The sequence below is a fragment of the Homalodisca vitripennis genome, chromosome 1 (assembly GCF_021130785.1).
Source record: "Homalodisca vitripennis isolate AUS2020 chromosome 1, UT_GWSS_2.1, whole genome shotgun sequence".
NCBI lineage: Eukaryota > Metazoa > Arthropoda > Insecta > Hemiptera > Cicadellidae > Homalodisca > Homalodisca vitripennis.
Window position 1 is genome coordinate 194,067,294 of NC_060207.1, and position 15,427 is coordinate 194,082,720.

Below are 15,427 nucleotides of genomic sequence, written 5' to 3' on the forward strand. Positions count from 1 at the left end.
AGGAGTTTTTTTATTTTATAAGAACTTCGTAATGTAATAAACTCCAATTTGAAGAGTTTAAAAATAATATTTATAACTGAGAAACGATAAAACGTTTAAGTTTATTGCTTACACCAAAATCTATTTTACTCAAAACATTTATAAAATTAAAAATAATAACTTTTTTATAAAAATAACTCAATCTACTCAGATTGTCTTTCAGCAAATTCTTCCCTCAAGTAACATTTTTATCTAGAACAATTCTTCACGAAGAATCTCGTGAAATATAGATTCATTATCTCTTTATTGTACACCGGGGAAGCGTTCATCCTTCTATGGTGTATGGTTGGACGACCACATGTTAAACAATTTCAGTAACTTCTCACAGTGGTTTTAATTTTGCTAAAAGCTCTTTATATAGTTTTTTATGTTAGCTGCTGTCATCCGTGTCATTCTTGCATTCAATTATATCACGCATATTTATATTCAAACTTCTATTCTAAAATTGGCCAATTTAATACTGTTATAAACTTTGAAATTAGTATATTCTACGTTTAACTCTTAAGTGTCTATATATATATATATATATATATATATATATATATATATATATATATATATGGCTGAAGAGTTCAAATGTATCCCTGAAACAAGCGCAAGAGACACAAGAATGGCCTCATCATGCTTCTTATTCCTCGCCACCGAAAAAACTTAGAAAAACTTAGAAAAACCTTAACTTAGAAAAAATCGTTTCTCGTTATTGCTTGCCGAGCATGGAATTCCCTTCCTAACAATATTAAGTTAGTTGCTATTCGAACCGGTTTGCAGCCTTAGAAAATAGGTCAGCAGTGAGTAAGGTGGGAGGTCATGGATGACGGAGTGCTAATAAATGAGTTAAACATATTAAATTATTTTAAAGAGACCGTTATTGCATATTTGTTTTTATCAAATGCAGTAGTTTTACGTGACTTAAGAAATATTATTTTATTAGGGTTAATTGTAAGACAGGACCTTATGGTCCAAAATTCGTGCTTTATAAAAATAAAGCCATTTGTCATTCATTGTTCAAAGGCTGTAAATTTCAGTTTATTTATAGCATGGCAGAGTTATTTATTCAGAGAAACTGGTGAAAAATTAAACTATACCAAGATATACCAATATTCATTAATCAACTACTCTAAAGTTGTGTAGTCAACATCGTTGTTCACATCAAAACGGTTCGTGACAAGGATGCCCAATCCAGCCACGCATGAATCACGTCTGCTATAAGAATAATAATATGTGGTTTCATGTACTGATGCTACGGCCTTATTAATGACGGATGCCGCGCCACCAATAACATGTGACAAGGGTGGTGTTGGACAGACGGGGGTTAACTTCCCTCGCTACTCCCACATCCGTCAATAAGCAAAAGTGATTTCCTCACTGTTATCAGGAAAAGTCCGATAATATTCGTAAATATATAAATTTAACTCCTTATACTCATATCATCGTAATTCAATCCGCTCTTATATATCTGATTCTTACTTAATGGTGAAAAACTTTAGATGAGAACAAACATCATTTGTATTTGCTTGCCAATCGACTCGTTCGGTTCTTCTTTTGCTGATTATTACTTAATGGATAATCGTTCGGTTAAAAAATCATTTGAACAATCGGATAAGCGAATAAGTAGTTTATTCGATTTAAAGGTGAAGTAATACAACGTTTTAGCCGATTTATTAATCATAATAAACTAGATATAAAACTATATTTGATTCTACAATTCACATACAGTGTGCAAAAAATGTATGATGTGAACGAAACCGAGGTTAAAAAATACCAAAAATAATATTAAGTACAATACAAGTATAACTGACTATTCAGACTGTAATATTCTCTTACCAAGGTATCCTTGTCATTCCTAATATCCAAGCAACGGGAAAACGTGAAATTCGACCTTGTCTTCACTTCGTAAGGGACTGCTACAAATTGAATACCAAGAAATCAATTTCCTGCTCGAGATTAATTTCCTTTCAATAAACCGTTTCACGTTGATCTGTCCACTTGCACTTGCTCTGGCATGACAGAAACTTCTTCAGGTACTCTTGTCCATTAAAGTTTCATCACGAGCGTAATTAGTTCTAAATTTAATGGTAGAACAAAGTGAGTAAAGGCAGTCAACAACTTGATAACATTGTTTGGTATGTCGAGTTATTATATTACCTTTCATTTGTAAGGCCAATCTCTAAAACGCTTTGTGCTGAAATTTGTGTACATTTCCTGGAACGATTATTTAATATATCGTGAACATGCTATTAAAAGTTTATTTAATTTGAAACGAATATACTTTTTTTATTATAGTTACTGATAATAATTGACTTTCCTTCGAATTTTTTAGAAAATATCACCTACTTATCTACCGGACAATATGTTGCCAATGGCGCAGTGCAGTGGGTACAGCGGTTATCGTAAGATAATCAAACCAAGCAACGTCGAGCGTGGCTGCTGCTTGGATGGGTGACCGCTGAACGTTCCTATCCTTGCAAGCAGCCCGCCTGCCCGGGCACTGGTTGAGATTCGGGAGTCACCTTTAGACCGTTGGTCACCAGGTTAAGTGTTACAGGGGGCTTCTTAGCCGTAACTTCGCCTGGTAATCTTTAACTTTAAATATTTTTTGGTCGGTCAGCGTTTAGCCTACTTTTGATTTATTACACTGGCAAGAACAATTTCAAGTTCTTGTTGCATTAATGCAAGTTAATAATAATAGAAAAAACGAAAGTATATTTTCAAAAATATCAGTATGTATTTATTTAATAAAAATATCCATGTAAGCAAAGAATGAAAGTTTCGGTTTATCATATCGATATGTTATAAAAAACTTGCCTTTACTACAACTTTTCGATAATCAATTATTATGACTTATAAACTTAGTACCAAAAATACATACTTACAGTACAATACGTGTGAAACACTTTTTTAATTGTAGCTTTAATAAGCTGCTGTTTAAATATTTCTTCCTTCATATACATAAAATGTTTAGCTTGTTATCATTAACACACATCAAAACATCTTGAGTAGTTTGGATGGCAACCCTTTTAAATTTTACCTAGAACCTTTTTATAGAATAAAATAATGGTTACCTCTTACTACCATGGGAATATTATATTGGAGACATTTTACATTATTAAATTTAATATTGAAAGTTCAATTTATATACTTATTGTGGTTTACGTGTAAAACCAAAATTGATACTCCATTGTATTCACTGATTCACATATGGTACAGCTTGAAATTCAGCTATAAACTTCGTGTAGTTTGTTGTTATGTAAGCTCATTTCGTTATTATAAAGCTGTTCTAATTACTGCTTTTAAATTAAGGTAGAATCATTTATGTTTAGTACTAAATTCGCTATAATAGTATTTCATTTTTAATATTTACTGATAAAATTAAAATGCTATATGATACCTTAGTTCACTGTATTCATTTATAGGGTTGGTTTCATTCATACAGGAACTATATTGCCTCCATAACTTATACGAAACGTGTATCGTGCACGATACAGGTGTGTATCACCCTAGGACATGTCTTTGTGTCAGTAGCATTCCTAAGGATATCTCCCGAGCAATACTGTGTGAGACAATTCAATATATTACGTGACAAGATTGTCTCAATCTGCCTAACAATCTGCAAACAGAGACAGATCATTTTGATCTCTATCGGTGTAATCAAAAGTTTCACCCCCTCATTAATATCCTGCACGATACAGGTGTGTATCACCCTAGGATATGTCTTTGTGTCAGTAGCATTCCTAAGGATATCTCCCGAGCAATACTGTGTAAGCCTATTCAATATATTACGTGACAAGATTGTCTCAATCTGCCTAACAATCTGTAAACAGAGACAGATCATTTTGATCTCTATCGGTGTGATCAAAAGTTTCACCCCCTCATTAATTTTCAAACTACAGCATATTGTAATGTTTGCGATAAGTTGGGCCTACTTTTGGACGTATTGAGACATTTTAGGGGTGTATCTGAAAGGAAAGGACTTCAAGTTCAATCTTAAGTCAATTTACACATTGCAATAACTCATTAGAAAACGTAAATCAAGAATTTTTTAGAACCCAAAGTTAATTATTTCTCGTTTCCTAGACGTTGAGGAACGAAATTATCTGAGATAAATTAAAAGAACCCTATCTAAAATACTAGGAAAAGGGTTAAATGTTAATTAAAAACGCAAACACTGAGAGGCAGCTAAAAAACATAATTACGTATCGTGGATCCTGGAAATCAGAAATCTGGAAAAATTCATTCAGTTCTGAGAATGAGCTGGGAGTTGTAAATAACTTCAATTCCGGAATAGAAATATGTTTAGAAAATTGCAATTTTAGCACGTGCGAACTGGTAAAATCAATAAAATGATAGATCATGACTAATTTACAGAACATTCTGAGATATAAAGCTAAATGAACATTAAATTTTTTTTATTTAAATCAATTTGTAAATAAACTAAACATTTTAAAATATAATACATAATTATATTTTGGCTCCAATTTTTAAAATGTAAGAGTTAAATAAAACTCCCAAGTACAATAATGTTTATTTCAAAAGGACATATTATTTTATATACAGTTTACTGTACATTGCTGTTTCAGAATTATTTTGAAACTAAGCATGTTTTGTATTGTTTAAGGTAGGCATTTTGTAATTTGGAAAACGCGACAAAAAGTGCTCCTGCGATATTTTTACTTAAAGAATAGCTCAATATTAGGCTTGAGAAAGGTTTGGTGTTGTTCCTTATTACTTAGGCTAACACATTAATTAATTAGAGCTCTATTTCAAAACTTTTTGTTTCCTCTGAATATTGTTAAAGGTTACTTTTATTTGAAACGATTTTCAGGGGAAATAGGCGATTAAATTGGTGCACACAACCAATGTTTACATTAAGAATATCCAACAAAAACTCCTCTTAATTAAGTTCTTTTAGAATTTCTTTTACAAAGTTGGACATAATTTTATTAGATTCTGTGGGGCCAATTTAGAGGGAAATGAGAAATAAAACGAGTTAAAGTTAGTGTGGCAGCTACGCGTACCATTTGGATGGTCAGCCTAACCCTGTACATCTATTGTTGTAGTTTAGAAATTTGTTTGCTGATTTCTATGAATATCTGCCAACTGTGGTTAATATCCATGTTCAGAGCAGTTTCATAAAAAATTGTTTTAGTTCTCGGGCTCTGCTTCTTTCGTTTTTATTACCTCCAGTAACAAACATGTTATTTGTATAACGTCTACTCCGATTCAAATTAACGATCCTTTAAGGATTGTAGACGTAATCATGTTAATGATGGATTACATGTTTGATGAGACAAACACAATGCGATATGTATACATATTTCTAATTAACAAAAAATGGGTTTCCTAACAAATTAAATCTCCTTATATTGGTATATAATCAACAGTGTCATCATACTAAATCAAAATATCATAACAGTTGTTAATACATTCGAAAATTAAATGATAACTAAGACAAAGAAGAAGCGGTTCGAACATTTTATATCCCCAAGGCCTCTGTGTAACGCGTTAAAAAGTTTGAAACATTTGATTGAAATTATTTTTATGTGCGAGCCCGGGCAGAGTTTCCATCGAGTTGGCAAAACTGAGCGATCCCTCGAGCTACGTTTCTCAAAACTCAGTTTTATTAGACTTTTTTATTTTGCATTCTGATGAATGCAAACTTAAATTTATTACAAGACTATACAATGTGTTCATGAATAAAGAAAGATTCCGAAGTTACCTCATCCAAAAATAAAATCACAGATGGTTAACCAAAAATTAATTACTTAAATTTTTTTATCTGATAAATATCAACAGTTTTCTTAACCTTTACGTAGAGATTGCATCACATATTTTAATATTTTAAGTAAAGCCCCATACAAACTATATCCAGAGTCTATCCGTCCTATTTCTAAAATTTCCAGGAAACCGGAGGTTTGACATGCAAACATATTTCTATAAACATTTTTTAAAGATTGCTCAGTGGTATTTTTTTCTGAAAAGGACATAATTTACAATACTCTATTTAAAAATATACAAAGTATTGAACTTACTTTAGGCGTAGGCGTATATTAACTGCACCTATCGTCAAAGTACATCGCCTCTTTTTTTATATTTCCACCCATTGATGATTATTCCAGAAACCGTTAGTGGAACCACGATGCCTAGTGGGCAGGTAAGCTCTTGATAATGCTCGATAATATTCATATCACCCACACATTCTCCTCCCACAACCCTCCATCACGTCTGCTTTCAGTAGTCGTCACTAAACGAGGAAAACGAAGAATATAAATAATAATATGAACATAACTAACATGTATTTTCTCCGATTCTATTTATAATGCCTGGAAATAATCAAATAACATTTTAGGCTTATTAGTTACCGTTACCTTCATGCCCAGAAGGTCTGCCCAAACATGAATTTTCCGATTGTGGGCAGTATTTTCATATCCAACATTTGACCCATCCTGTCACGGAAGTCAAAGACATCATAGATGATCCCAGACAAATTATCCTTTCAGAGGATGTGCTAAGGGCTATCAGGGTGACATAGCCTAATGTCGCAACGCTCAAAAAAAGAATCTTCGACACTTGATAGAAATTCAAACTCCTCGCTCTTATCAATGTGGGTGCGAATATCCCAAATCCCCGTTGCATATTTTGGCTAAGATCCCAGGGAAACCTTCCGAATGGCTGTTGAAACTGGTTTTAGGCTGTATGGTCAACAAAAGGATTTTCAGACTGCCATTTCTACAATTAGATTGGTGGCCTGGATGGTGATCCCTTCGAAACGGGTCAGTGTGGGAAACATATGATCATGCTGGCCATGCTAAATATATTCAATTCCGCCAAGGGATGACGTCATACTTGTCACCTTGAGAAAACCACTACCGCTTTCCTGCCTATCTTATTGACAGCTTCACAGCAACCTCATGGATCGAAGACTGGTGCATGTGACAACCTTGGGTCTTACCAGAAGGGGATAAAGAGCAAGCTTCGGCAAGAGCAGCTCAGCGAGAGTAGCAGGATTTTTGTGTTTTTTAATGGCGTTCGGAAAATTATCCCTAATCAGCAGTCTTTGACAGTATTACTTTTATTCGTGCAAAGCTAGAAACAGAAGATATGTAATGCGGCGTCGTTCTTGCCCAGCCAGATTGAATAAATCACAAAATAAACCATACAATGGTATGAGCCCATTGGAGTGAAACTTGAGCCTACGGACTTTTTTGGAAGTGAGTACTACGATTATTGCCAGTGCTCTGCGGGAATACTAGACACCTAAATCAGATTGTTGATCCCATCTCATAATCTGTATAAACCCATGGGGTCAGTATCGACCCTCTACTAGTACAACCGTATGTTGCGTAACAGTTTATCTGCTCCATATCCTGGGTAAACATGAGTTTTCCTGTAGTAAAAAGACGATCCAAACCCAGACTTCTCGTTGAGGTTAATAACTACAACAAATCTACAAATTCCTAGTGTTGAATTGTCACATAAATGGTAGTTCCTAGGCCTGGCCGTCGGATCGCTCTGTGAACAGTATTCCACTCCACCAATACGAATTTAGTATTTTATCGCTTTTTAACTATGATGCCCCATGTTCATCTGAATTTTTAAATTACTTTATATTCTAGAGGTGACGAAAATTTCATTAATATTGTAAGGCAATTTTTAAAAGGTTTTCAATAACTACACGTAGTTAAATAACATCTTCGCCTTGTAAGTATGTTTCTAAAAGTACTTATAGTTAAATCTCATAGTATTTACAAGATCCATAAATTATGCCGAATTCAAATTCAATCGTTGCAAAATTAAGTTTTTATTATTATTTAAAAATAATATATCTTATAGGAATTTTATTTTTTTATGTTCTTCATTTTTATGGGAATTGTTTTTATGAAATCCTTTTTCTCTAATCAGTTTGAAAATACGAGCAATTTTTTTGGGAGGAAATAATACAGTTATGTGTAGAAAATGTTCAGTTAGTAATAACTGAAAATCTAAGAAGAAACTTTTGCATTTATTTTCTAATAGATCTGAGTTATTTTCAGCGATTCTCCAAAAAAACCGAATCAATTTTAAATGTTTAAAATTCGAAATTTAAATCCTTGATGTGATCAAGAAGGCTTAACACACCACCATATTATATGTTAATTAGAATACCATCCAATGTTGGAATTATATAAAACTTTACTTATTAATCCACATAACATTTCAACCACACTGACCTTTACATTCAACTGTCATTGATTTTTGTCGGAGGATAACTTTATTACGCTAAAGCAATAAAACTCTCTACAAACCTAATAAAGTATCAAACATAGCTTCAGGCGATTCCAACGAACCTTCAATCACAGCGCCTTATGTATCTCGTGGTTGTAGAAACATTTGCTTTCAATAATTTTACATTATCTATATTTTCTTATTCGTGAAGCAAAAGTAGCAAACCGTACCCAAGCGAATCTTTTGCAAATTATATCAAGCAAACCTATCGAAACCAATTACATAACTGAACAAAAAATATTTAATTATAATTTATTATTGTTAAATTTTAAATTTGTTTCGTAATTAAAAACAATAATATATACGACTTAATTGGAAACAATAATATTTACATTTGCTTTACTTGGACACAAATATTTAGTAGCTATGTAAATCCAAGATCTTTAAATGGATGTGAGGTGTAATTTATGTATTGTAATTAATTGTAAATAATCACTGTGTAGTCATATTACGTACATTACTAGGTGCATTTTATCTATTGGCTATGTTCTTTGATATTTTTACCATAAGCTGACTAACATAACACCATAAATGTATATTCAAATAAATGTACTTGTAATATGGACGCAATAATAACTTGCATTTATTATTCTGGTTCGATGCGGTGTGAACTGACTCGTAAATAATTCATGCAGTATTTTAGATTTTCTGTATTTAAAGCTCCCAACCTTCTAACTTATGAATACGAATAGGATCATTATTATATATTGTTTTATATTATGTTCATTGATTTGAATAATGCAAACCGTTTTTTCGAATCTGTATCTATTAAAAAGTTATTCAGAAACATATAATTTCTAAATCTGCTATGTTTATAATGAAGGTTTAGTTGATACTTTTGAAAGATAGGACTTACAAGCTTAATTAGTAAATACCTAAACGAAATGAGGTAATCATAATCTGTTTATATTTAAACTAATATTTTAGTAAAAGTTGATGCATTAAAATTGTCATTACAGTGAGTCGTTTACTTATAATCTTTGACAACATCTAATAACTACTAACATTTCACTGATCACTACTGTGTGTTGGCATCACTTTCCCTTCTCACTTGACGGTATCTCAAATTACCCTCTTTATTTTAGGGAAGAACTAACTTTTTTTGGTGTGGCGTGTGGTACTTTTATTGTAACATTATTAAACACGTTCCCTTAATTCATAGAAGTAATCACTAATTTAATTCATGTTTTTGACCCATGTTACAAAACAATATGGACGAATAAAACTCTGGATAGTACAAACTACGGATTTGAAAATTACAGTATTCTAAATAACTATTTTAACGGATTGAGACATTGAGCAACAAGTCACGTGACCGTATTTGTATTTAAAATAGTATATAAATCCAAGATGGCGGATCAAGATGGTCATCTAATTTTTGAACTAGCCAATATGAAAGTAACTTTTATTTAATGGATACTAAAAATGAACTGATAATATTAAATCATTTATAACATTTGTCTGATATTCTATAATTTCTGGTGGCACTGTGTATAGAGTGAAATCATAATTTAATCCAATTAAAACATTCCGATTCTACTTACATCATTAAGGTATACAGCTTCTCGAAAGGAGGCTGTAAAACCAGTTTCTAATGTAACTACTGGAAGAACCAAAAGAAAACAATGGATTACTCCTGTTGTCCTTGGAAGCGTTAGATACTAGTGTTATTTGTTGTTTTAAATATCAATTACTCAGCTAGACCTATAATAATGCTATATTTTACTCACACTATATGATATAGTAACCCAGCATAATATTGATGTTTTGGGCAAGTCATGCATGTGCTAGGTATTAGAGCGCAATGAAGAAAAGAGTAGTGGTCAGTTAAATGTAACCCACATTGTAAAGTATAATTCGATTCGGACATTTGGCTTCGTTATATATTACAACATTTATAATACAACGTTTCGAGGATGGAAATCCATCCTCTTCGTCAGGCGATAAGACGGTATATATACATATACTTAAAAGTTCCAACTTGCTGTAATGGATCGTCATAAAGAAAAGAAAAAGGAGAAAGAAAATTAGCCACTTTTTTCTACCTTTGCCCGTTATTTTCCGCATTCTGTGCAATGACAGTTCCTGGGTTAATTTTCTCCTGTCAAGACCAGGAGATAAGTTTTCGGGTTTAATTATTTTTCTTTCTCTTTTATCTTTATTTTTTAGTGACAACCCATTGATGCATGTTGTAGCTTTTGAGTTTGTGTGTGTGTGTGTGTGTGTGTGTGTGTGTGTGTGTGTGTGTGTGTGTGTGTGTGTGTGTGTGTGTGTGTGTGTGTGTGTGTGTGTGTGTGTGTGTGTGTGTGTGTGTGTGTGTGTGTGTGTGTGTGTGTGTGTGTGTGTGTGTTCTTCTCACCTAACGAAGAGGACAGATTTCAATCCTCGAAACTTAGTGTTATATATTTTTAATATAGCGGTGGAAAATGTCCGAAATCCTATTATCCTTTTAACACTTCTATTGTCAATAACAAACTTGAAACAAACAACTGATATTGATAAAATTCGCAGACATGATTGAAACCTGCACTATCTCTAACATATAACTCGAAGACTGATACTTTAGATTAGAGCTTGTGACGACCAGGTGTGTTTGACTTTGTTTTCATGATTTGGAATCCCTAATTCGCATGCTTAACATACTTTTATTCATTCCAAGGAACTTACTACTCTGTACCACCCCAATACTAGATTCAATACTTCTTGGTAGCCACAGTTATGTCTGCCGGAAATATACGTAAATATTCCTTTTTTACCGTTTTTTCCGCAGGACATCTCGAGAATAAAATGAGCTGTAGACTTGATTTGGTAGTTGGTGGTACATGCAACCTAATCAAAGCTTTTTACGCCACATCATGTGTGTTAGTATTTAGTCTTACCTTGTAAACACTAACACTCATTGATAAATGCATCAAATAAATGTGTCCCTAAGAATTCACAGAATATACAAATTATGGTACCAAGAATTCAACAACGCAGAAAATAATAAAATATACTTATAATGGGCTTAACGGTACTACAGTAATAAGTCAAAGTACAACGAGTAAATATTAATTAACTATTATTAGAATTAAATAACTAATTATTATAAATTATAATAACATAATCGCCAAGATATAAACAATGTCTACCATTTGCGTCGTTAGAAGCACCAGTAACGATCTTCCAGATGTCGTTTGAAAGTGAAGATATTGCCTCATAAGAATTTTAAATCCTTAAACAAAGGTTTTTTGACTGTTCTTTAGATTCTAGACACAGGTTAAAAGAGCTCATAATTGTTAGATTAGTGCTGGAAACCAAATAGTTTCATTGAGTTAGTGCGGGGCACCCTAGGGTTCAGACAGTCAATAGGCACATCCAAGATCTTCAGGTAAGGAATAGTACGTCTGAGATTCTTCTTAAAATAAGTCCTGAACTATTTTAGTCACCTCACCTGGCACGACAAGTAGCATTATCCTATTTTCATACCATCAGTCTCACAAACCCATTTTGACAGGTACACTACGGCTATTCGGCTGAAGTCGATTAGTAAGTGGTAGAGCAGTATTAAATAAGTTGTCTAATTAGTGAGACACAAAATAGTTAGTGAGTAATTAGAGAGCCTTTCTTTGAAGATTCTGACCCATTGACCCAATAACATGCTTGCTAAAAATGCATATATTACTAACATCGCTAATGGGGGAGCGTGTAATATTTAATGCAACTCCAAAATCTTGGCACGTCCTAACTCAAAATTTCTAAGTTTCACAGATCACCAAACGTCTCCCACATTTCAACTTTATTTTCACTGAGATAGTATTGATGGTAAAAAATGTTGTTATTTTTCTGTATAAATATTTTTACTGGACCACTCGACTAATAAAAACAATTGTTCAAAATACTTATTCAAACGTTTGTGAGGGAGGGGGTATCTGAGTATAATTATTAGAACTAAAACTTTCTTAAAAACTGACAAAAATATTCTTATTCAATTAAAAAATTAAATGCCTCATCTTCAATTCTGTAGCTAATTTTAATTATTTGATTTTTTTATTTTTTTATTAGGTATTTACTTAGTTTTATTGTGACAATCATTTAAAATATTACTATATTTAAATTGACCACTCCATCATGCGTTTTATGTTGAACATTTCCTGAAAGTTTTGTTTACATAATCGAAAACTTCATTTAGCAAGCTACCCAAAAATGCCCATGAAGTCGACCATTTAGAAATATTTATAAGCTAAACAACGTTTTTTAATTTAAAAGTCAATTTTTACTGTTGGGTTTTTTGTAAAACTCTGTCGTAAAATAAACGTTCCATACTGTTGGAGATTGATACTAATAATGACATTTTTAATATTATCCATGGAAACACCTGATGATTATCAAGTTTCTCATGATAATGAAGGTTACGCAAGTATTAAGAGAATGCAAACTTCCTAGAATACTGATAACAGCTTCAGTTTTGAATTATGGTACTTACTACTTGTTTATATATTTTCTACAGAATATTTATTTACAGTTATAGAAATCAACTGTAAAACAGGCTGTTATTTTGCTTCCACTTAGATCCACAAGCTAACGAATATAACACAAAAATATTGATAGGATTGCAAAAAGTAAATTATTAAATAAATAAAAACACTATGTTAAAGCTATAACCAGTCGATTCATTACATAAAATATTAAATTTAAGGAGCAATATTCCTTGTCGACTGAATACTATAAAACTAATTAAGGTGATAAATACACAGACCTGAAATTTCATATAGTCATGGAGCCTTGTGCTGTTGTTCGGTTTCCAAACCATCCGCTCGCTTTCAACCGACCGCCACTCAAGGATTTGGGGGAAGTGTTATCACTGCAGTTGTATTAAAACCGGAAATATATTAGAAGCCGTATAAAGCGTAGTATCCGACAAAATATAGTTCAGGTAACAGCACCAAACACACACTCCCGCTCAACACGACACTACGGCTGATAATACTACACGGTACCGCGAGTTACCTAATATGTGCGAACTGTCTTCTCTAATACTAAGATAAAGATGTTAAATTACCCTTGATTTGTGCACGTGGGTACAACTGGGTGTTGATTTTCTCGGCTTGCGTAGTGAGTACACGTTTTGCTACTATTAATTTCGTTTTTACGTTTCAAAATAAATCCACGCGAAACTTAGCTAGGTAATATGTTATTATGTTATGGGCTGAGCGTCAACTCGAGGGGCTGGAGAGTGTTCACTTCTGCCTCTCTGTCTACACGATATATAGAAAACGAACTGACCTAACTACTTGAAATTATGCATAATGCTTCATTTCTATATAAGCAACATCGATATCGCTGATGGTGCATCCACTCCATGGAATTTTGCTGAGCGTTAGCTAAGCTACTTACATTGGTCTGATGGATGAGGTAGCGAAACAAAATCGCAGAATAAATAAATCTGTAAATAAACGAGTACAATGATATGACTTTTTACATGTGACATAGTAACACATAGAGCCTCGGTGAAGACTGTTAACGACACCTGGATTGGTGTACTCCTACTTTTTAAAATTATATTTGAATATTTTAAAGTATTTTCACCTAAAAAGAAAGTAGAAACAACGTAAAGTTTTAAGCGTGAGAATTCTAAGAATCAGCTTTGAAGTAAGCCAAACACATACGTTTAATTTCTTTAATTAATCCATTATACTTTTATGTAATTTTCTGAAATTGTATTAATTTAAAAAAATGTATTTTCCTTAAATTTCAAACAGTTTTTTCTTACTTCTAGAAGTTATAATTCATTTGTGTAGAAAATATGGCATCCTTTTAAGTTATAATCTACAGTTTCACAATTACAATAAATTACATAAATCAGTGTGTGTTTATTTATTTATTTAACTTCCAACGGTCAAAAGACCAATTTACAACGTGTTACAGTTTTACAAAGTTTCTCAAGATGACTAATACTTATACACACAAAGGGCCAAGACAAACATGCAACGGAACTTAAAACTTTAAAAAAAAACTTAAGGTATGAGAAGGGACAAGCCAAACATGCAACTGGACTTTAAAACTAATTACCAACTAATTACTAACTACCAAGCCAAACATGCAGGAAACAATACAGCTAACATTATGCAACCATAAAAATAAATAAAGCTATATAATTTACAATAAATATAACTATACTAGTAAATTTAAATAAAATCTACATAATTTTAATAAATATTAACAGTATTAGAGTAACAAAATATAAACTATAGAATTCGTAATAAATTTTAACAATGATAACAAATAAATAACAATAATTTATAATAAATATTGAGGATCATGATAAGTAAATAGAATTAGGAAAAAAACTAATGAACATGCACCATTTGTTATACTAATAAATACAGATTTGATTGCCGAATACAGACTCAATGCAGTGCCTTCCAGTCCAACAACTTCTTTTTGAAGGCCTCCTCACTTGTACAAAACAGATCAATGTCGTCCAGCATGCTGTTGGCCAGCAGCTGGAGGCGAGGAAAAGTGCTGTGGAACAAGTACTGGGTTGCATACTGACGTCTAGCGAAAAGATGGGTGTTGCGCAGGTGTCGAGAAGTGCGGAAGTCCAGCTTGACAAGTAGATCTGGGGCATCAATGTTCGAGTTAATCAGCTTCCTCAGGAACAGTAGGTCATTGATTATTCGTCTTGTGTGTAGTGGCATCAAGTTCAACTGAAGTTGCAGATCATGAATTGGAGCAGTGCGGTAGTCGAAGCCTAGCAGCACACCAACAAAACGGACGAAACGGGTTTGAACGTTCCCAAGTCCATCAATCTGTCCAATCAAGTAAGGGCTCCAAACAGGTGAAGAATATTCCAGTAAGGGTCTCACCAGATGGATGTAAAGGATTCGTAGAGCATGAATAGAGAACATGTTGCGGCTGTTCCGTATGACGAAGTATAGGGCAGAATTAGCTCTCTTACAATTATAGTTAATATGTTCTTGAGGGTTTAAATTAGGAGAAAGCATGACTCCAAGGTCTTTTATCATCAGAGAACGGAACGCGAGAGGGGTTGATCTTCAAGTGTGTAAGGGAATATGATAGGTGTGCTAGACCTGGAGAAAGATACCATAGAGCATTTGGAAATATTTAATGACATGTCATTATC

The 15,427-nt window shown here is 33.0% G+C and overlaps 1 protein-coding gene across 1 annotated transcript in view; it reads right to left on the reverse strand.

The window, feature by feature from the left end:
• LOC124354446 overlaps positions 1–15,427 on the reverse strand; it is a 47,511-nt gene that overhangs the window by 29,768 nt on the left and 2,316 nt on the right. Inside the window, exon 3 of the mRNA XM_046804899.1 lies at positions 14,741–15,034. Within this exon, the coding sequence (XP_046660855.1) occupies positions 14,741–15,034 (294 nt within the window). The remainder of the gene's footprint in view (positions 1–14,740; positions 15,035–15,427) is intronic.